At 46.8% G+C, this 23244-nt stretch overlaps 1 protein-coding gene across 1 annotated transcript; it reads left to right on the top strand.

Moving 5' to 3' along the window:
• Positions 1–1000: 1000 nt before the first annotated feature.
• PYM1 (PYM homolog 1, exon junction complex associated factor) lies at positions 1001–11287 on the top strand. The gene is made up of 3 exons (XM_084256307.1): positions 1001–1049; positions 10163–10256; positions 10636–11287. The coding sequence occupies exons 1-3, from the start codon at positions 1016–1018 to the stop codon at positions 11117–11119; spliced, it is 612 nt and encodes a 203-aa protein (XP_084112433.1). The 5' UTR covers positions 1001–1015; the 3' UTR covers positions 11120–11287.
• The last annotated feature ends 11957 nt before the right edge of the window (positions 11288–23244 follow it).

Genomic DNA, 23244 nt, shown 5'->3' with positions numbered 1-23244 from the left:
CCCGGGGCCGTAGGGGAAACGAGTTTAGCAGGACTTAGCCCTGAAGGAACAACGGCAGCTGAAAGGCGCGGGGGAGGCCGACACCCGGGTTTGTTTACAGAGGGAGGCCCGAGCTGGGCAGGGCAAGAAGCGTGGCCGTGCGGCCGGGTCACGGGCCGGCTGCCCCTTTGCTCTCGGGCCGCAGGCTTGGACGGGCTCATCACGCACTCACTGGGCCCGCCCGGCCCCTCGGCAGCCCTCTGACCCCGGGCCCAGTCCGGGGAGGCGCTGGGGTCGAAGGTCAGCACGCCGGGCCGTCGTCGCTGGCCCGCCCGGGGCCGCCCCAGGGGCCGGGCTAGGCCAGGGGCGCCGCCCCGCCGAGCCCACTGCCTCCTCCTGGGCCGGGTCGCTGCCAGCGGCCCCGAGGCCGCGGGACCGGAGACGCCGGCAGCTCCCCGCCCCGCGGCCGCCTCGCGTGTCTCCGCGCCCGGGCTCCCCGGCGGCGCAGGGCCGACGTCACGCGACCCCAGCCCCCGCCTCCGGGAGAGGGTTATTGGGGGGCTCGCATTTAGCCCCAACAGCGCCGGTGTGCCCCGCGGGGGCCTCAGAGTCTGCGCGCCCCCCCCCACCCCGCGCCGACCCGGGCCGGGCGCGCCCCAGGGCCTGGACGCCCAGCCGCCCCCGCGCGTCGCCCCCTCCCGCTCTGCGGGCGCGCCGGGCCCCGGGCGCCCTCGCAGGTCCTGGACGGACGGAGCGTGCCTGCGAGGCGTGCCTCGGAACGTCCCGCAGGGCCCAGAGGGCCGCTTTTCGCCCAGCAGGCGCTCGACAGGAGCCCAGAGGCAGCACATGAGCCCGGGGCATGTAGTTCATTAAAGCTTCGGTTCTCCGCCCGCTTCCTCCTCGGCCTCCGCCCGTGAAATGGGGCACTCGCCCTTTAAGGCTAAGATGGTGGCTTGCTACGAGCAGGACTCCACTTCCGGTGAGGAGGGGGCGGGACCCCAGCCCGCTCGCGCCGGAAGTGGTTTGCGTTTTCAAGATGGCGACTCCCTATGTAACTGACGAGACCGGCGGTGAGTGCGGGAGGCGCGGAGTCCCTTCTCCCCGGGCTCTCGGGGCAGGGGTTCGGACTTGGAATGGGGTCTGTGCCCCGCCCATCCCGGGGCCCCTCCTTTGCCCCGCCCTCCGGACCGCCTTCTCCATTCATTCTCTCCTACCGGGTGTCGCCTGCGCCCTCTTCTGGTCTCGTGTTTGGGGGTCTCTGCTTCCGGTCACCCAAACCCTGGGGTCCTTCAATATTGGTCCATGCCCCAGGACCCTCTGGGCCCCTTAGGCTTTTCTCCAGCAGTTGGAGCTCCTCTATCTCTTTTATGTTCTTCATCCTTGGGGGCTCCAACACTCTCAGTTCCCTCCAATTCCTATCATTCCCCCCATTGCCCCTCCCCCATATTTTAATTCTTTTTCTGGAAACTGTATCTGCGGAAGACCTCCTCGTTGCCACATAGTGCCCTGTTCACTCTCTCTCTTCTTCACTGTTGGGTTATTGAGATCCAGAGGTGTGAAGGTAGAGGAATCTAATATAACTTTCATCTTGAGTTTTCTTAATGATGCTACACTCACCTGCCTTCTTTGGGGATGGTGATGTAGGAGTTGAGGGATTTAAGGTGGAAGCCGGCAAACAGGAAGGTGTGTAGTGGCTTCTCAATCCCTCTGACAAGTTGATAGAACCCAGTATTCCTTCTGGCTGGAGAAGTATTTCCAGCCTGGCTGATTGAGATTCTGAAGTGTCTGTTGTGCATGTGAGGTTTGTGTGTTGAAAACTGAGAATTCAAGATTTCCTTTGTGATTTGGCCCCATCCTAATTTCCTCAGAAAAATGTGCTTAGTAGTATCTACATAGTGACAGTCAAGTAAGATAGTGTATATGAAAACGCTTTGTGAAATGTTTTTTGTAGCCCTCATCATGTATGTGTAGTTTTGTGTAGAAGTGATGACTGTGTGTGCCGTGTTGCAGACAGTCATTTTAAAATGTGTCATTTATGCTTCTTGCTTTGCTGCTTGACATGTTACTTTTCCTATGGTATCTAATGACAGCCCAGGTCTTCTCCCCAGCCTCACATTTCAAAGTGGTCTAACCTCTCTCCTGCTCTCTACTCAGCAGGTCCTTTAACCAACTGCTTTTAATGTGTTTTTAGAAAATGTTACATATTGTCCACACTTATTTTTTAAACTATTTTCTTTAATCAGTTTTAATGAAAATCCAGATCTCACACATCACCCTATACTCCCATCAAGAGATATGTTCTGTTCCCAGTGACTTTGTGGAAGAGGAGAAGAAATCACTGCTTTTTTTTCTTTCTTTCTTTCCCTCACTACATACAGGCCATTAATCTACCATGGTTACTCTAGTCTTCATGTAAAGTTTTGCCATGTAATTGTAGCATTTTCTCTAAAACCCCAGTGCCATCATCCTCTGCCCACAAGGAGCTAGACTTACATAGTTTTTCTCTACTTGGTCATTCTTGGTGTCCCTAACATATATGGAATGCTCTTATATGAGACCCCTTTGCTATATATTTTCAAACCAGCAATACATCAGAATCTATAATGTAGACCTCATCTGTGACACCGCCTCGTTTCAGGTGGTCCCCGTATTTACTTCAGCCTCCGTATCCATCACCTTTTCACCATCACCAAACAGCCTTTTGCTCTCCCTAGGTTCTTGGGTTGTTGATCTTTCCCATTTCTTCGAGTTTCCCCTCATGACTACTTTGATGCTGTCCTGCTAGACCTGGGTGCCCAGCCACATAATATTAGCTTCATTATTGGCTTTGTTCATTTTGATCCTCTCTTTAAGCAAGCAGTAGTGTTCTTTTGAATCATACCCAGCAACTTTTTTCTTGGCTTCTGCTTCTAAGCCACAGCACAATGGTTAGAGAAAAGGCACAGAAGCTAGCACACTCAGTATACTATAACTTGATGTTCACTTCTGCCATAGTCATAATTTCTGCAGTTCTTTTTTCTTGGTTTGCTTACAGTCTGCCATGGCTGTTTTCCCAGCCCTTTTCAGCTCACTATGACATTCTCTTTTCATTTCTCCCTCTTGTGGCAGATGATCTCACTTTCTGTTTCATTGAAAAAGCAAGGCCTAATGTCTGTTTCTTTTCTATTCACAGCCTGATTTCTTGAATATTAGCTCTACACCTACTATTTCCACTTCCTCACTGCTTGTTCCTTAACTCTTTGTAGTCTTTTTTCTAGCACCTGTCTCTTGTGTTGCCAATTCTAAGTGCCTGATAAGATTCTAGTTTACCTTATCCTTTAGTACTGTTGTAACCTCCTAAATGGTTATCCTGCCTCCGGTCTCTTTCTCTGTTCACTATTACCAGATTACTGGTTCTTAAGACCAAATTTAGTTTTGCAGTTTTTCTTCATATAATTTATCAACCCAGAGTCCACTGTTAAATTTGGTATATGTCCTTCTGATAATTGATTTTTTTCTGCGCATTTAACCAAAACAATTTTGGTATATAAATATTTATATCTTGCCTTTTCATTTAACCTTATGACTTAACTTTTTCTGTACTATTAAAAGCTCTTTGTAAATATCTTTTTAAATTCCCGGAAGAGTGTTTTATTGTTTGGGCATTTACCCTCTCTTACCTTTCTTCTCTTACTGGACTTTTAAATCATATCCAGGATTTTTGTTATAAGAACTTTGTAAACTATTTTTGTGCCTAAGTCTTTGCTTCCATTTAGGGTTATTTTCTTAGGATAGATTTCCCAGAAATAATATGGCTGGGTTGGAGGACACAAACATTTATTTATTTTATTAATTATAAAATTAATTCATGTTGAAATTTGGAAAATATTTTATTAGTAGTAAAAAAAATAACGCACTTACATATTTAGAATTCCAGAAGTCAAGGTTTAGTCTGTCTTTTAGTCTGTCTTTCTATACACATAAAACATATCTATGCTTAAAATATTTGGAAACATGCCTATATTTCTCAAAATATGGTCCTTACTCAGAACACTTAGATCTGTGAGATGTGCTACAAATAAGTACTTAAAATTAAGATGCCTGTGCTCACATAAATTTGGGCAACATTGTAAACCATATTCTCAACTTAGATATTCACATGAATAAAGACATTAACTCATTTAAGTCTTGCCAATAAACACAAACTTTTTTTCTCTGTTAACTCAGAATTTCACAAACTACTTTTTTTTTAAATAACACCAAATCTGTTTTTTTTTTTTTAAGATTTATTTATTTATCTATGCATACAAGAACTGGGGTACAGGCCAGAGATACGGGGGGTGAGAGACACTGCTGAGGGGAGCAGTGGGCGAGACAGGAGAGGTCTGCTGCGCCATGTGGGTCACCTCCCCGGCTGGCCGGGGAATCGAACTCATGCTGCAGTGTTGTGCACAGCTTCATAGGTTGCATCTTAACCCCTTGCACCATCAGGGAGGTCCCAGAATTTCACAAACTTCTTTATAGTTTTTTTTTTTTTTTTGTAACCTTGTTTATATAATAGGCAAGTAGTAATGTTTTGTTGTGTGGTTTTTTTTTTTTTTAAAGATTTATTTATTTTATTTATACAAGCACTGGGTACAGTCAGTCAGAAGCACGGGAGGGTGAGAGAATTCACCAGAGCCAGAGCAGGGAACAGAACAAGCAGACTGACGAAATACACTGCTGAGGGGAGCAGCGGGCACGGCAGGAGAGGTCCACGTGCCATGTGGGACCCTTGCTGGTGGCCGGGGATCGAACTGGTGCAGCAGAGGCTACTGGCAGCTTCCCAGCCCAGCGCTCAACTGCTGTGCCACCAGGGGAGGCCCTTGTTGTGTTTTTTTTTTAAGATTTGTTTATTTTTGCATACAAGAACTGGGGTACAGGCCAGAGGGGTGTGGAGGGTGGGTGAGAGGATTCACCAGGACAGAGTGGGGAACAAAACAGGCAGACTGACTGAAATACACTGCTGAGGGGAGCAGTGGGCGAGAGAGGAGAGGTCTGCTGTGCCATGTAGGTTGCTTCCTGGCTGGCTGGGGATTGAACACATGCTGCAGAGGCTGTGGATTGCTTCATAGGTTGTGTCTTAACCCCTTGTGCCACCAGGGAGGCCCCAGTAATGTTTTTATATAGCAAAAATTTTGGGAAATGTTGCTAAACGATAGAACTCTCTTGTATATTCTTGCTTTGTTAATCCAGCTATTTTCTACAAAAGTTGGTTTTACCATTTTTGACCACATTGGGATTCTCATCATTAAAAATTCTGCTTTGATAGATGAAAATAGCATTTTGTTGTTTTAACTTATATATCCTTAGATTATTAGGTTGAACTTGTTTTATCATTTATAACAATAATAATGCAAAAAAACAGCCTTTAAAACCCACACCCTGAGTTCAAGTGCTGCTGCAGTTTACTGGCTTAATAACTTTGGGCAAGTTACTAAATTTCTCACCATCTGTAAAACTGTAATAATCATTTATGGAGTTGTGAAAATGAAAGAAAATAATCTGTAGCAACACTAAGTGCTGTGCTTGGTACAAAGCAAGGACTCAGTAAAGGATAGCTATTTTCTTTTGCATATCAACTATCAAATCTCCATACCATTCACTCTTACAGTCAAGACTCTAAGATGAACACAAGCCACTTGTGGGGAGGGAGCGGACAGCAGCATGCTGATGTGTAGTCAAGACTGAGCACAGAGTGCAGATGCTACTTTTGTGATATCCTAAAGTTTGTTTCCTTCGCTGTATATAATACTTACCTAGAATACCTACCTGTTGTCTAATCTCAACGAGGTAGTTGGACAAAGTTTCTGGTTTAATGTTCCTACTTATTAATAAATGTTCTTTCCTAATCATTCTTAACATACTATCAGTTTTCTACGGCTCTGATTTTGCTTATTATTCTTTGTAGACTGTCCTTCCCTGTAGAAGTATTAGCCCCTGACTTGCTGTTATTACTAACTACCTAGTCTTTAAGATCAAGACCTTGAGGTTTTTCTGATTTCCTATTATCGTACCTTTTCAAACAAGGCATGATTATTTATTCTCTTAAAGTGTCTTTTTTTTTTTTTGCATAGAAGAACTAGGGTGTAGGCCAGAGGTACAGGGGGTGAGAGGACTTACCAGAGACAGAGTGGGGAGCAGAACAGGCAGACTGACGAAATACACTGCTGAGGGGAGCAGTGGGCGAGTCAGGAGAGGTCTGCTGCGCCATGTGGATTGCTCCCTGGCTGGCCGGGGATCGAACTTGTGCTGCAGAGGCTGCCAATTGCTTCATAGTGCAGTGTTTAACCCCTTGCACCACCAGGGAGGCCCCTCTTTTTTCTTTTTTTACAAAAATTATATTAAAAAATAAGTAATACAAGACACACAGATGTGTATTTTAAGGGTTAATGGTTTCTACTATTACTTCCAAGTTTACCCCCCCCTTTTTTTTTTTAATTTTTTATTGTGGTTACATTGGTTTACATCAGTGTAAACCATATCTTAAAAGTATAGGATTCAGATGTTGTCCCCATAGCACACCACCATGAAAGCACCCACAACCCCCCACTACAATCCATTGTGCACCCTCCCCAATTTGTTCTTACCCCTCTCTAACCTCCCCCCCGCTTCATACCTCAGTTTGGGTTTGCCCCTCTAAAGGTAACTGGCATTAAAGGCTTGGAATGTGGACTTCCATACTTTTGCCGATTTCTCCCATTACCCAAAAGTAGACTGTTGCCATTTGGTATGATTTGGTAGGTTATTTTTTGCATCTGAGAATACTCTAAATTTTTTCCATATAAATTAATGAGCGTAGCATTCCCAGACTCAAAAAGTAACTACCAATTAGGAATGTTCTAATTTCGGGTAGAAGAGGAAACCTGTCTACAGACATTAAGTGCTGCTCCTTGCTCCAGCAAGGTTGGGAGCATGCGCTTCACAGTGGGTCTCAAAGGGATCCTTGGGGATTCCCTAAGATCTATTTATGATGTTTGCAAACATAATTTTTTTTTAAAAGATTTATTTATTTTTACAAGCACTAGGCACAGTCAGAAGCGCGGGAGGGTGAGAGGATTCACCAGAGACAGAGCGGGGAGCAGAACAGGCAGACTGACAAAATACACTGCTGAGGGGAGCAGCGGGTGTGGCAGGAGAGGTCTGCGCGCCATGTGGGACCCTCGCCTCGCGACCGGGGATCAAACCAGTGCTGCAGAGGCTGCAGGCAGCCTCGCAACCCAGCGCTCAACCGCTGCGCCACCGGGGAGGCCCATAATTATTTTTATACTATACTATTATTTGCCTTTTTTTGCTGGGTTGACATTTACACCAGTAGTGCGAAAGTAACAGAGGGAAAACTGCTGGTCCTTTAGCTTAAGCAAGGTGGTGGCACCGACTGTAGTAGGCGTCGTGTTCTTCACTGCCATACGCTTGCAGTAAATAATGCCAATTTTTCTTAAGAATATACTTGCTGGGCCTCCCTGGTGGTGCAAGGGGTTGGGCACCGTATTGTGGGGCAATCCCCAGCCTCTGCGGTGCGAATTCAATCCCCAACCAGCCAGGGAACAACCCACATGGCGCAGCAGACCTTTCTCGTCTTTCCCACTGCTCCTCCTAGCAGTGTACTTTATAGTTAATCTGCCTGTTCTGTTCCCTGCTCTGTCTCTGGTGAATCCTCTCACCCCCTGCATCTCTGGCTTGTACCCCAGCTCTTGCATGCATAAATAAATAAATCTTTAAAAAAATATATATACTTGATGCAATAAAAATTGCTGATTTATTAAACCCTGGCTCTGAATATATACCCTCCCCCCAGCTTTATTGAAACATAATTGACATGTAACATTGTGTATGTTTAAGGTGTACATGTGATGATACGGTGCACATATATACTACAAAATGTTTACCACAAAAAGGTTAGTTAACATGTCCTTTATCATGTAATCACCATTTTATTGTTGTTCAGGTGAGAACATTAAAGCTCGAGTCTCATAGCATCTTTCAAGTATATAGTATTTTTTTTTTTTTAGATTTATTTATTTATTTATACAAGCACTGGGTACAGTCAGAAGCGCGGAAGGGTGAGAGAATTCACCAGAGTCAGAGCGGGGAGCAGAGCAGGCAGAAGGACCGAAGAACACTGCTGAGGGCAGCAGCGGGTGGCAGGAGAGGTCTGCGCGCCATGTGGGACCCTCCTCCGGTGGCCGAGGAGCAGCCGGGGATCGAACCGGCGCTGCAGAGGCTGCGGGCAGCTTCGCAACCCAGCGCTCAATCGCTGCGCCACCGGGGAGGCCCTCAAGTATATAGTATTGTTAACTGTTGCCCCCATGCTATACATTAGATCCCAAAACTATTCATCTTCTAACTGAAAGTTACACATCTTTTTTTTTTTTTTTTTAAAGATTTATTTATTTTTATACAAGAGCTGGGGTACAGGCCAGAGGTGCAGGAGGGTAAGAGGATTCACCAGTGACAGAGCGGGGACCAGAACAGGCAGATGACCGAAATACATTGCTGAGGGGAGCAGCGGGCAAGACAGGAGAGGTCTGCCACACTGTGTGGGAATCTCCCTGGCCGGTGGGAATTGAACCCGAGTTGCAGAGGCTGCAGACAGTTTCACAGTGCTACGCTCAACCCACCAGGGAGGCCCTACACATCTTTTTTTTAAAAAGATTTATTTATTTATGCATACAAGAGCTGGGGGTGTAAGCCAGAGGTATGAGTACGGCAGGGGAAATGAGCGGATTCACCAGAGACAGTGGGGAGCAGCACAGGCGGATCCACTGAAATACACTGTTGAGGGGAGCAGCGGGGAGACATGAGGGGTCTGCTGTGCCATGTGGGTCAGCTCCCTGGCTGGGGATCATACTTGAACTTGGTGTTGCAGTGGCTGCTGATAGCTTCTTAGTGCTGAGATTTAACCCCTTGCACCACCAGGGAGGCCCAAGTTACACATCTTTTTAATGTTGACTAAATGGGAAGTAAGCACTAAATACTGCACACCAAAGTAAGATTGTGTCTCAAGGAGAAGCTCTGGTGGGAGTCATCCAATAAACCTCCTGTGTATGGAAATCCATTTTCATTTGAAAGAACCACTGATAAACTATATTAATTCAGACTTGGAATCTGGTAAGCATTTTCCTGAAAATGTAGGAAGCAAACCTGTCACTTCAAAGAAAACAGTTGACAATGTTGCCAGCTAAAATTTAAGCCTTCAAGTGAAAATGAAAATTTTGGAAAACTTGTGTCTATCACTGTGAGCTTAATAGTTTCCCGGTGAAGACATTCTGAGATTAATGAATGTGGTTTTTTTAAATATTGCGTAGTGAAATGCATATTACAAAACAAGAGTGGAAGGAGGATCTTGAAACGAAAAAGATCTGAGGATTTGCTGTTCTATACATTATCCTGCAACTTATTTTTTCACCTAGTATATCATCAACACCATTTAATGTCAGTGTGTTTATATCTACCGCTCTTTCCCATAACACAGAGCTGCTGCCCTGTCATGTGGATGTTCCAGATCTATTTAACTAGTCACTAGCAAGGACCAAGTTGCCTTCAGCATTTTGCTAATTTAAATAATGTAGCAACAAACATCATTTACATATGTCTTTTGTGTACTGGAGCTTTAACATCTGTAGTAGAGATTCCTAAGAATTGAGCTGTTTTTCATAATCTGCAAATAAGACTTCCCTTCTCTACAACAGCTGCTCTGCTCATTTCTCCTTCCTATGGTTCTTGTTTTTTCCCTTTACTCTTTCATTCACTTACTGCCTTTTGATGTCCCCCATGCATTTTTTTTTTACCTTTTTTTTATTCATACAAGCACTGGGCACAGTCAGAAGCGCGGGAGGGTGAGAGGATTCACCAGAGCCAGAGCGGGGAGCAGAGCAGGCAGGCTGACGAAGTACACAACCATGCATGTTTTTTAAGAACTCCGTTCCCTTCCTGTCTTACCAACTAAATAATAAAAATAGAGACTCCCCAAGGGCAGGGGAGGTGCATCATGCGGTGTAGACGCGTTCAGGAAATAATGACAGGAGCAAGACTGAGGGTTGATGTGAGCAAAGGTGCGCTAATGGACTGCTGCTGAGGGAAACTGCGCGTTCATGCCTTCTTTCAGCTGGAGAACGACTTGAAAATTGGAAAGAGTAACTCCAATTTAATTCTCTCGTTTCAGGCAAGTACATCGCCTCAACGCAGAGACCTGACGGGACCTGGCGCAAGCAGCGAAGGGTGAAAGAAGGCTATGTACCCCAGGAGGAGGTCCCAGTGTGCGTGGTTAGGCCTAAGGAGGGGGTATTTAACGGGGTCCCCACATTAAGAAAAAACATATGTGCCTGTGAGTTCAGGGAAGAATTTTCTGATTCCAGGATCCCAGGAAATGGAAGGAGGGACTGGGATTCAAGGATGAGCGAGGTTTACCAGTGACTAGTCCTGTTCCTGTGGCCTCTGTTCATCAGAACCTCCAAATAGCATCTCAAGATCTAGAGCTTTGGGCCATAGGGACCCTTCTACAACCTGCAGAGCAGAGGAAAGGTGGGGGAACAACCACAGAGAAAGGGGGGCAGCAGGAGAGTGAAAAAGATGGAGTGATTTGGGAGGTTATGAAAAGGGTAGAAAGTCAGTGATTCAAATGTGTGTTCCCTGCAGGTATGAGAACAAGTATGTGAAGTTTTTCAAGAGTAAACCAGAACTTCCCCCAGGACTGAGCCCTGAGGCTACCGCTCCCGTCACCCCATCCAGGCCTGAAGGTGGTGAGCCAGGTCTCTCCAAGACAGCCAAACGCAACCTGAAGCGGAAGGAAAAGAGGCGGCAGCAGCAAGAGAAAGGGGAGGCAGAGGCCTTGAGCCGGACTCTAGATAAGGTGTCCCTGGGAGAGACAGCCCAGCTCCCCAGTGCTCCACCGGGCTCCCAAGCAGCCCCCACAACTGCCTCTGACCAACCTGATTCAGCTGCTACCACCGAAAAGGCCAAGAAGATAAAGAACCTGAAGAAGAAGCTTCGGCAGGTGGAAGAGCTGCAGCAGCGGATCCAGGCCGGGGAAATCAGCCAGCCCAGCAAAGAGCAGCTGGAGAAACTAGCAAGGAGGAGGGCACTGGAAGAAGAACTAGAGGACTTGGCGCGAGGCCTGTGAGGCCGGGGCACAGGGAACGGACAGAGAAACAGACCATGGAGCTCCCTGGGGCCCTGGGGAGTGTGGGCAGCAGGAGTCAGGAGGGGCGCTCCTCCCATCCTGCCTGGCTTCCAGCTCTCATGGCCCAGCTCTGCCCTCCAGAGCCTCGCCGCTCCCCCATTCCTTCCCGTGTGCTCCCAGCTCCTGTTTTATGGACTTTGCCCCCGCCCATCCCCAGTGTTCAGAATCTCAGTGACTACCCCAGGTACCTTTGCTGCTGATTTGGGTGTCTTGTTTAAAAGAAAGTGGGGTGGGTGGGAGCATTTTGGAGAACTGAGGCTGAGGGTAGGGGGAGTACACCCAGGTCTTGGAGTCTTGGTTCCTATTCGCAGTGTTTATGGGTTATTTCCCGCTCCATCCCTCACCTCTTTTTTTTTTTTTTTTTTTTTAAAGAACAGAATAAACTCAAGTAGACATCATGTGTCTGGCTTGGCTTCATTCCAGTTTGGTACAGGAAAACAAGTTTTAGGGCTAACACTCCCTTTAATTTTTTTAAAATGATGAATATATGACTAAATTAACATCAGTGATTTCTGTGTATGTTTGCTCAGACTATTGACAGAAATTAGTGTTATAATAAAATGAAACTTAGAAAAAATTTAGAAAAAATTTAATTTAACATGTTAATTTACATGGGCCATCATTGTCCTGCCTAGCAAAGGGGACTTTTGTACCCCATTTTGTACCTCTCTTACTATTTCTTTTTTAATTTATGCATACAAGAGCTGGGGTACAGGCCAGAGGTGTGTGTGTTGGGGGTGGGTGGGTGAGAGGATTCACCAGAGACAGAGTGGGGAGCAGAACAGCCAGATGTACTGATTACACTGCTGAGGGGAGCAGCGGGCAAGTCAGGAGAGGTCTGCTGCCCCATGTGGGTAGCTCCCTGGCTGCCTGAGGATCGAACTCGTGCTGCAGTGGCTGCGGACAGTTTCACAGGCTGCATGCATCTAAACCCCTTGTGCCACCAGGGAGGTCCTCTTCCTATTTCTTTTTAAAGGTAATCTTGATCTACCACACAACTTCCCTAGAGCAGATCCTTTGAAAATTTACCTTCTCAGGGCCTCCCTGGTGGTGCAGTGGCTTGAGCGCAACTCTGTGAAGCTGTCCGCAGCTTCTGCAGCACAGGTTCGATTCCAGGCCGCCCAGGGAGATACCCACATGGCACGGCAGACTTCTCCTGTCTCACCTGCTGCTCCCCCCAGCAGTGTCTTCAGTCCATCTGCCTGTTCTGCTCCCTGCTCTGTCTCTGGTGAATTCTCTCACCCTCCTGTGCCTCTGACCTGTACCCCAGTTCTTGTATAAATAAAAAATCTTTAGGAAAAAAATAAAAAAAAATTCACCTTCTCAGATGCCACCCCAATATGGCATTGTGGGGTAAATTAGTGATACAGGAAGAGAAATTTACAACTAAAAATTGCTGTCACTTGATTTTTGCATATTTTGTGATTCCACACCCTTAATGCAATCTTTCTAATCAGCTGCCACTGCAGAGACCCACAGAGGTGGGTGTCAGCTGTAGTCAACTACCACAGGAATTCAGGGTTCTTAGCCTGACTTACAAGGTGCCATACAACCTGGTCTCATTTTCTTGCCATTGCTCAACTCTGCTCAAATTCCATGTTCTGGTGATACTGAACTGCTTTTCAGTTATTATAAAAGCCCTATTCTCTGAGCCTCAGTCCTTGTTCCTGCCTGTTCTTTTGCCTAGGCTTTCTGACTCTCCTTAATTAACTTTTTTTTTTTTGTCACCATCACCCCAGTTTTTTTTTTTTTTAATTTTTAAAAAAAGATTTATTTTTTTATTTTTACAAGCACTGGGTACAGTCAGAAGCTGGGAGGGTGAGAGAATTCACCAAAGCCAGAGCGGAGAGCAGAACAGGTAGACTGATGAAGTGCACTGCTGAGGGGAGCAGCGGGCGGCAGGAGAGGTCTGGGCGCCATGTGGGACCCTCCTCTGGTGGCCGGGGAGCAGCCAGGGATCGAACCAGCCAGCGCTGCAGAGGCTGTGGGCAGCTTCACAACCCAGTGCTCAATCGCTGCGCCACCAGGGAGGCCCCCTTAATTAACTCTTACTAGCCTTTGGATTGTACCTTAAATGATACCGTCTCTGGGAGAATTTCATTACTTTCAAGTATTAAATTAGGTGCTTCTCTTCACTTGCTTCCTTCACACTCTACACGTAGGTTTGTAATGACATTTATTACTTTACTTTATATTGTCCTGTTTACTAGTTATCCCTGATCATCAGAACATGTGCTCCTTGAACTGTAGCAGCATGCCAACACAGTGCCCAATATAATAAGTTATCAAAATTTTTGAAAAGATTTATGCATACAAGAGCTGAGGTGTAGGCTGGGGTAGGGGGTGAGAGGATTCACCAGAGACAGAGTGGGGAGCAGAACAGGCGGATCTACTGAAATCCACTGCGGAGGGGAGAAGCCGGGAGACAGGAGAGGTCTGCTGCGCCATGTGGGTCAGCTCCCTCCCTGGGGATCCAACTGGAGCTGCAGTGGCTGTGGATAGCTGCATAGTGCTGAGACTTAACCCTTTGCGCTACCAGGGAGGCCCCAACATAAGACTTTTAAAAGCCTAATTTTGCTTGTGTAGGTTCCCTACATCATTAATGATTTTACAAAGAAAATTTATTTCATTTATATGTAAGTAAGAATCTTTATAAGTTCAGATGTTTTAGAGGAATCTGTACTTCAAAAACTATTACTAAGGAGAGATTTATTTGCTTTGCAAAAGAATATACCACAGTGAACATTTAACATTTACATTTCCTGGGTATTTAATGGTTTGATAACAGTTTATTTTGATATTTGTTGGACTCTTGTCAATCTTTCAGTCATTGTGCTAGTCTAAAGGGATGCAATTATGAATACACTGTAGAACCTTCATTTAAGGAAGCTATTAAGTCTCATAAATCAACTAAACATGAGGCACATTTAATGCGATGCTATGGTGGAGCTATCATGATGTGTTGAGGGAGAGTAAGAAGCAATTTATTCCTATTGGGGGGAATGGGGAGGCTTAATGCTGGATCGGGTTTTGAAGACCATGACTCATACCTCAAAGGCAAGGAGGGGAGAGCAAGTATGTACAAAAGCTTGGCAGCCTGAAAGGTATGGTGAAATTTGCTTTTAATATTGCAGGGGCAAATTTCTTTAGTGTTAATCACCTGCTATAGTATGAAAATTTGCATATAAGCTAGCGAGTTTTATTTATCTATTTATTTATTTATACAAGAACTGGGGTATTACAGGTCAGAGGCACGGGAGGGTGAGAGGATTCACCAGAGACAGAGCGGGGAGCAGAACAGGCAGACGGACTGAAAACACTGCTGAGGAGAACAGCAGGTGAGACAGGAGAGGTCTGCCCTGCCATGTGGGTATCTCCCTGGTAGGCTGGGAATCGAACCCACGCAGCAGAGGCTGCAGACAGCTTCACAGAGCTGCGCTCAACCCGCTGTGCCACCAGGGAGGCCCTCCAATATTTTTTCTTAAGTAGAGTATAAAGGAATAGGAAACCAGAGAGACAGATGCTTCATAAGGTCAATGTCTCATGATACATTTGTAAGATATATGCTCTACTTGGTTTGCAGCATATAAGTTTGAAAGCCACTGATAAGATCAACACTGAGAGACTGAGATATTGCTCTCTTTCTGGTCCTGTTATTTGACATGGGTAGTATAGAAGGGTAGTAGTTAAATTACTTCTCCACTGACACTTGGAGCTTATGACAAAGTAGCCCCTCACTTTATTTTGTATTCCCGAGGCTATGTTACTATTTATTTGGCATTTCTTTTCTCTTAACAGATGATTCCTTCCTGATGTGTAAATAACAGTAGAACTGGCGGTTTATCCTTATGGGTTCAGAGCTGGTGGGGTAGTTTCTTATTGTCCACTAGGTGGTACTGTGAGGGCCGATATATTTTTTTTTTCTTATTTAAATTTTTTAATTTCATGCATTTTTTACATAATTTTTCATTTTTGCACAATGTATGCATTTTCACCTTGGTTATAGTCCCCATATGATTCCCACGACCCTTGTTTTGATCCTACTCCTTTCTCCCGCACCCCCCCACCCCACCCCACCCCACCCCACCCCACCCCACCCCGCCCCCCTGCCATAGTGTGTCTCTGGTTCATAGTTGTTTGTTGATTTTGATTTTCACTTTCTTATAGTTATTCATTTTCCTGGTCCCTTATGTAAGTTTTCTAGATTCCTGCTATGAGTGAGACCATCCGGTATTTTTCTTTTTCTTTCTGGCTTATTTCGCTGAGCATGATCCCTTCCAGCGCCATCCATGTTGCTGCAAATTGCATGATTTATTTGCAAGTTATCCGTGGACACCAGCTTATTTGAAATTAACAACTAAATGTATTCAGCTAGATAATCCTTCCTCTTCAGGTTCCCAGACCTCCCAGGAGAGAGTATCTGGAGCTCTCTAACCTACACAGCTGTAACCTAGTCCATAAATTGAGGAGGATAGAGAATTTGGGATGGAGAAGGGATAATTTTTTGTCATATTGCAATTTCACGAAAGAGGTCAGGAATGCATTCCATCCTCCCCAGGAGATCAAAGAAAGATGCTGAAGTGAAAGAGGGGATGATAGAGGTTATACCCCAAAATTAATAACTGGTTGAATGGGGTAATAGAATTGCCTGCAAGAAAGAGAGGAGTTATTGAAGGATCCTTGGGAAAGAAGAAATAATCATGGATTTCAATTAAATTCAGCAAACATTTTAGAGAGCCAGAAGAATACAAAGTTGAATAACTATTGCTACCTCCTTTCTAAAAGCTGAAGAGAAACAAGGTAAGCTATGGAAACAACTCAAATGCCCAAAAATAGATGACTGGATCAAGAAGATGTGGTACATATACACAATGGAATATTACTCAGCAATCAAAAAAGATAAACTCATGCCATTCACTGGAAGGGATCATGTTCAGTGAAATAAGTCAGAAAGAAAAATATTGGATGGTTTCGCTTATAGCAGGAATGTAGAGGATCCAAATAAGGGATCAGTAAAGAAAAAAAAATAATTATAATAAAGTAAAAATCAAAATCAACAGGCAACTATAAACCAGAGACATTCTGCAGAGGGGGAGAAGGGAGTGGGATCGGAAGAGGGGCGGGAAGAGCACAAGGGACTATGGTGATGGTGCAGGGGTGAATGGGTGGTGGGAGACTCACGGGGACTACACTAGAGATGAGAAAGCATACATTGTACAAAAATGAAGAACGATGTAAAAAACATATAAAATAGGGCCTCCTCTGGTGGCGCAGCGGTTGAGCGCTGGGCTGCGAAGCTGCCTGCAGCCTCTGCAGTGCTGGTTCAATCCCCGGCCACCGGTGAGGGTCCCACATGGCGCGCAGACCTCTCCTGCCGCCCGCTGCTCCCCTCAGCAGTGTATTTCGTCAGTCTGCCTGTTCTATTCCCCGCTCTGGCTCTGGTGAATTCTCTCACCCTCCCGCGCTTCTGACTGTACCCAGTGCTTGTATACATAAATAATAAATAAATCTTTAAAAATATATATATATATAAAATAAAACAAAAAAGCTTAAAAAATAAAAGCTCAAGAGAAAAAAGAGGTAAACATGCAATAATAATAGAAAGTGATTCATCCTCTATGACAGGCATACACAGGATGCTGTGGAACCAGAGGCTGGAACCTGAGTCAGCTGTGGGGGTGAGAGTTAGGGAAGTGGTGATGAGGGAAGGCTTCCCAGAAGGGAGGACACCCAGGCTGAGCTTGAGTCTGGAAGGATGCATAGAAGCCCTGTAATATCTTAGAAATCTGCAAGATTCTGCTGCACTCAAGTATCACTCACTAGGTGACTTCATTTACTCCTGTGAGTAAATGATTTCAGTAATTGCCTCTATGCCAATAACTGCCAAGATTTTTCTAACCCTGTCATTCTGAAACCTGCCCATCCAGTATCTCCTCTTTGGATATTGGTGCTTCACACTGACTAGTGAGAGAAACCTGAGGCTATTAAGTGTTGTGTTTTTTTTTTTTAAGATTTATTTATTTAAGGGCCTCCCCGGTGGCGCAGTGGTTGAGCTCTGGGTTGCGAAGCTGCCAGCGGCCTCTGCAGCGCCGGTTCGATCCCCGGCTGCTCCCCGGCCACCGGAGGAGGGTCCCACATGGCGCACAGACCTCTCCTGCCGCCCGCTGCTCCCCTCAGCAGTGTATCTCGGTCCTTCTGCCTGCTCTGCTCCCTGCTCTGGCTCTGGTGAATTCTCTCACCCTCCTGTGTTTCTGATTGTACCCAGTGCACGTATAAAAACAAACAAACAAACAAATAAATAAAACATACCTCTATTAAAAAAAAGATTTATTTATTTAAGCATACAACAACTGGGATACAGGCCAGAGGTGTGGGTGGTGAGAGGACTCACCAGAGACAGAGTGGGGAACAGAACAGGCAGACTGACTGAAGTACACTGCTGAGGGGAGCAGCGGGCGAGACAGGAGAGGTCTGCTGCGCCATGTGGGTTGCTCCCTGGCCGGCTGGGGATCAAACTCATGCTGCAGAGGCTGCTGCTTGCTGCATAGTGCGGTGCTTAACCCCTTGCGCCAACAGGGAGGCCCGCGGCTATTAACTTTTATAGTAATCCTTATTCACTAGCTAGGTGGATGTCTCAGTTACTCCTGTCTGAACAACTGCAAAAGCAAGTAAGTTTCCAACTGAAGTCTCTCCCCACCATCCACTTCCCCAGTCTGTCCTGCACACTTTGATTTTCTTTCTTTTTTTTTTAAAGATTTATTTATTTATGCATACAAGAACTGGGGTACCGGCCAGAGGTGTGGCGGTGCGGGGGGAGAGGATTCACTAGAGAAAGTGGGGAGCAGAACAGGCAGATCTGCTGAAATACAGCGTGGGGATGGAACTCACGCTGCAGTGGCTACCGATAGTGTGACAGTGCTGAGACTTTAACCTCTGTGCCACCAGGGAGGCCTGCCTTGTCCAGTTTTTAAAGGCTCTCTGCACTTCTGGGCTCATGGTATCATATCATTCCAACCTCTGCTCTGGCATCACATTTCTCTCCCGCACATCTTCCTGCCTCCCTTTGGTAAGAACATCTATGATTACTCTGAGTTTGCTGGCATAATCCAGGATAATCCCCCATCTCAGGATTTAATCGCCCCTGCAAAGCCTCTTTTGCCACGTAAGGTACAGTCACAGGTTCTGGGGATTAGGACATGGGCATGTTTGGGGGACATTGTTCAGCCTACCATTGCGTTACAAATAACCACGAGCAGTAACACTACCGGTCTTCTTAAACCAGTGTAGGGTGAGGTAAAAAATCAGGCTTTTCTGCCCTCCTGCCATCAGGATAGATGAGGGAACCCTGTGATCCTGAATGCATGCCTGATGGCGGCACCTGGAGTGGGCTCACCTGGGCTGAGACTGTGCTTTTAAGGGCGGTGCTTTTTAAGGGGACGCCAGTAGAAGCCGAAAGAGAAGAAGCCAAGAAGCCGAGAACGAACAGAAGCCGGGAGAGAAGCGGAGATGGCCGGAGAGCCCACATAGAGTGAAGACTTGCTGGGGGCTAGGAGGCCTGCCAGCCTCCCGGCCCCCCAGCACCCCTGCCTGACATATGCCTGGTGAACCCCAATAAAAGACCTGCAAAAAAACCACTGAGGACTCTGACTCCTCCTTTACCTGGTCTGCTGGATCAGAAAACCCACCCTGTGTCCATTCCTGCCCCTATAACCAGCAAATTAGAAACTACCACAAACCATGAACCCAGGTATGCTCCGTCCTTCTCTTATTTTACCTCTGGCTTTCTATTTCCGGCTTCTTTCCTAGTAACAGGTGTAGGGTAAGCGGTTTCCAGGCTTCTCTGCCCTCCCGCCTTTGGGATGGGTGATGGATCCCTGCGGTCCTGAGTGCATGCCTGACGGTGGCACCTGCAGTGGGGCGTGGGCGCGCCTAAGTGGGTGCACCTGTGCTGAGAGATGGGGCTTAGAAGGGCAGCGTCACGGGGACGCCAGCAGAGCAAGAGCAGAGAAGCAGAGCCCACCAGAGAGCGCCGGAGAGCCCAGAAGAAGTGAAGACTTGCTGGGGGCTGGGAGTCCTGCCAGCCTCCCAGCCCCCTATCCCCCTGGTACCTCTGCCTGCTGTGTACCCAGTAAAATCCCAATAAAAGCCTTAAAAGCCACCGCAGGCTCCAGGACTTCTCCTTTACCCCGTCTGCTCGATCATAGAGATCCTGCTCCGTGTCCTCCTGCTGCTACAATAGGCTTCTTCTTGTTCTCTGTCCTCAGAGGGGAAAAAATGGCCTCCGCTCACTGTCTGAGCTTTCGGGATGAATCCAGTCATATGATAGGACTAACATTTTTTTTTTTTCAGTTTCAATCCCAAATTTCTGAGGATGGGGGACAGAGAAAAGGCAATAGTGAAATGGACAAAAACCCCTGAAGTGTAATGACCACCGTGTGCTCTACCCTCTAAACATTTATTTTTAAGTCTCCCTGGGGCACTTTGGTAGAGAAGTTTAAGAGTCAATAGGTGATCTGGGGCCTCCCCGTTGGCGCAAGGGGTTAAGCACAGCACTATGAAGCTCTCTGCAGCCACTGCAGCACGAGTTCAATCCCCAGCCAGGAAGCTACACACATGGCACAGCTACACACATGGTGCAGCTACACACATGGCGCCCGCTGCTCCCCTCAGCAGTGTATTTCAGTAGGTCCACCTGTTCTGTTCCCCGCTCTGTCTCTGGTCAATCTTCTCACCCCCGGCCCCCCACATCTCTGGCTTACCCCCCAGCTCTTGTATGGATAAACAAATAAATCTTTAAAAAATACAACATCACAAACCCTTTTTTCACAGCTGAGGGGCAGCACTCACTTATGCCCAATCTGCTGGCAGCTCAATCCAAACTGGAATTGAGCCCGGTGGACACTTTAAATTCTTCAGCTCTTTTTCCTTCACTAAGCACAGGATATACTTGTACATCGTATCAGCCCTTCACCCATTGAAAAATTAAGTTACTAGAAATTACTAGAAAACAAAAGCAGTACTGCACCTGGGAATACCCAAGATGGTCCTTAAGTAAGTTAGGGGTAACCAGGAGAATCTCTCCCTAGTGCCCCACCTTATCCAGGGCAGCTCCTTCCCCACAGGCCCTTCTGAAGTTGCTGGCCTAGCAGAAACAGGGTTGGGTCTTCCCCAGGACTCCCTCCCCCACTGAGTTCCTACCCTCTTCCAAAGAGGAAGTCAGTGCTGAGCTCCTTCCTTTGCCAGCCCCTATCAACCCTTGCCAACAAAAAGAGCAAACAAACATGGACTTTCCAGGGTCAGGACCGTCCTCAAACCAGACAGGAGGCCAAAGTGCTCCCCCACATCCTACTTTCTTGGGAAAAGCAGTAAAGATTAGCTTGGTTTTGGTTAAGGAAAAGGCTGCCATTTCCAGACGGGACAAACACGCTTTTCGTCACCATAATGTCCCCATCATCCAGGTGCCGAAAGGACACTTGAGTTCCTGATGCCTCTCCTCCCCTCCTGGTTCCAGAGGCTGGAATCCATCCCTCTGTGCATGCTCCCGCACTGCACTGGGCAACGCAATTACTAGCAGAGGCTTCCAGCAATCTCTGGGGAGTCTTACAGGATAATACCTTTCTCTGTGGAGGAGAGCAGACCTGATCCTCCCTCACACTTTGACAGAACCGAGGAAATTACGGATTTGGGTTGAATAGCCCTTCAACTGAATCACGGCAGGCCAGTGCCTGAGTGGGTGTGTGTTTGAGGTGCAGTAGATGAGCAGAATGCCAGGAAATGGTCAAACTTCCCCAGGTTGAGGAAGTTAGGGGCATCCTGGGAACAAAATGTGCTGGCCCAGACCCTGGCCATCCCCAAGCCCCGCCCACTTCCCCGTCACTAACCAGCTCCAGCTGTGCGCAATCCTGGCCATCCTGACCCATCTGGCTTCTAGGAATTCATGACTAATTAAAGGAGTGCGTGTACAGGGGGCCGGGTGGGTGGGTGGGTCCCATTGAAAACAGAGGTTTCCAGGGTAACAGCTTGGCGAACTCAGTCCCACTGGGCCAGGGAAAATTCCCACTCTCCTGACTCTCTAGGGCTCCTGGGGGGAAAGCCAGCCAGAGGCTAACCACATTGCTCTAGCTCAAGATCAAGGGCAGTGGCCCTGACTTGGTTACAATTTATGTTTCTCACGTCTAACTTCCAGTTTCCGGTCCCAGGTTTGCCCTGTATAATCCAGGAGGCCCAGCCCTCCAGGACGCCCATTCTTTTAGAGAGGCTGTCACCGGATTTGGGGGGAGACCGTTTTGAGATTAGTGCCTCTGTGTTTAGAGAGCTCTACAAATTTTTATCTTCCATCCACAGCTGTATAGCCCCTGATCATTAGAAAATATTCTCAGTCTTAATTAGTCCCTCCTGCTGATTTAAAACTATTTTAATTAAAAATATCCCCATGCAAACTGTTCTGCAATCAAGTTCTCTTTTGGGGTCAGGCAGACCACATGTCCTAACCTTTTGCACAGTCCCACATCTCCCCTAGTGAGAGATGACAAAATCAGGGAAAAAGAGCTGGGTCAGTCTGACTGGCTGGGGGCGGTGTGAGGGCTGGCTATGATACCTTATGGGGACAGAGTTAGTCACACAGTTCTTGCACCCTGGCCCCACGGGGCAGTCGCTCCTGCCTCTGGGGGGTTTTGTTTGAGTGCCTGCGGAAACTTTCAGGAGGCTGCAGAGATCAGAAAGATCATAGCTTCGCCTGAGGCTCTGCTGCTTTCTAGCTATGTGACCCGAAGCCAACCTGTCAGAGAATCAGTTTTCTTTTCTATAAAAAGCCCTCTGGGTCGTTGTTGGGATTTAAATGAAGTAATTTATTAAGCAACTTTTACTATGAAGCTTCTTAGAATCTAAAAGGTGGTTTCAGGGCCTCCCTGGTGGCGCAAGTGGTTAAGACACAACCTATGAAGCTGTCAGCAGCCTCTGCAGCACGAGTTCAATTCCCAGCCAGGGAGCTACCCACATGGCGCAGCAGACCTCTCCTGTCTCCCCTTTGCTCCCCTCTGCAGTGGATTTCAGACAGTCTGCCTGTTCTGTTCCCCACTCTGTCTCTGGTGGATCCTCTCACCCCCCACACCTCTGGCCTATACCCAAGTTCTTGCATGCATAAATAAATAAATATTTCAAAAAAATTAAAAGGTGGTTTCATCCCCCAGGGCCTTCCAAGGTCAGAATATTTCTCCTCTTTATCTCTGACAGTAACCACCCTCTCTCTAACATGCTAACATCTACTCCTAAGCATCATCCAGCTACTGTTGTTTCTTTTTTCCTGCTTGTATGGATACCTAAGGGTCCTGCATTCATTTTGCTTCATTTTACCTCATGCTACCACATTCATTTTACTTCATTCTTTTCCCTCTAATCCTCCTCTCCTCCCACCACCCTCAGCTCCTCTCCTTCCCCCATTATCTCACTGTTTCCATCCCTTGCTCTTTCCTTCCAGCCTGGGTCTCCAGGGGCTGAGGCTGGGCAGTCTAAGCCAGCCCTGAGTCCAAAGCCACAGACAGTTTCAAGCAAATGCATCTCAATATTACCAGTGGTTCTCTTCTGGGTGGAATTTACTGAGGCTTTTCATTTTCTTCCTTGCTTAATTTGGTATTTTCTAAATTCACTGCGATGAGCAATGGACAGCGTTTATTCAAAAAACAAAGAAAACTTCAATCAGAAAAAAATTATAATTTTCAATTTCATGCCCTGTTCTCAGAAAAGGAGGGACTATGGGGGGTCGGTGGGAGTTGGAAAGAGAGAGAAAGGCAGGGCTGAGAAAGAGCTCTGCAGGGGGCTCAGCAGGAGCGGGTCCCCAAACTTGGTAATATTCTGGGTCGGGTGCACCAGCCTTGGTGATGGCATCTGTTATGACCTCTGTCTCTCAGTCTGGGACTCTATCCTTCCTTGTCTGTCGCTGGTCATTTGGAACTTAGTCACCCTATTGTTACCCAGCTGGGTCAGGAGAACCAGCTGTATCAATGAGGGCAATAGTATGAGTCAGGAATACCCTCCAATTGAGTCCTGGGGTGTAAAGTTTCCTCTGT

The sequence above is a fragment of the Talpa europaea genome (assembly GCF_964194135.1).
Source record: "Talpa europaea genome assembly, chromosome: 15".
Classification (NCBI taxonomy): Eukaryota; Metazoa; Chordata; class Mammalia; order Eulipotyphla; family Talpidae; genus Talpa; species Talpa europaea.
The sequence above is the reverse complement of the archived record's forward strand: the minus strand, read 5'-3'. Positions and strand labels throughout refer to the sequence as shown.

What these genes read in the sequence shown, in the direction of transcription:
- PYM1 (XM_084256307.1), top strand. Translation starts at nt 1,016, where the DNA reads ATGGCGACTCCCTATGTAACTGACGAGACCGGCG. An exon ending in TGTAACTGACGAGACCGGCG is followed by an intron (nt 1,050 to 10,162) that starts GTGAGTGCGGGA and finishes CTCTCGTTTCAG; the next exon opens with GCAAGTACATCGCCTCAACG. An exon ending in CCCCAGGAGGAGGTCCCAGT is followed by an intron (nt 10,257 to 10,635) that starts GTGCGTGGTTAG and finishes TGTTCCCTGCAG; the next exon opens with GTATGAGAACAAGTATGTGA.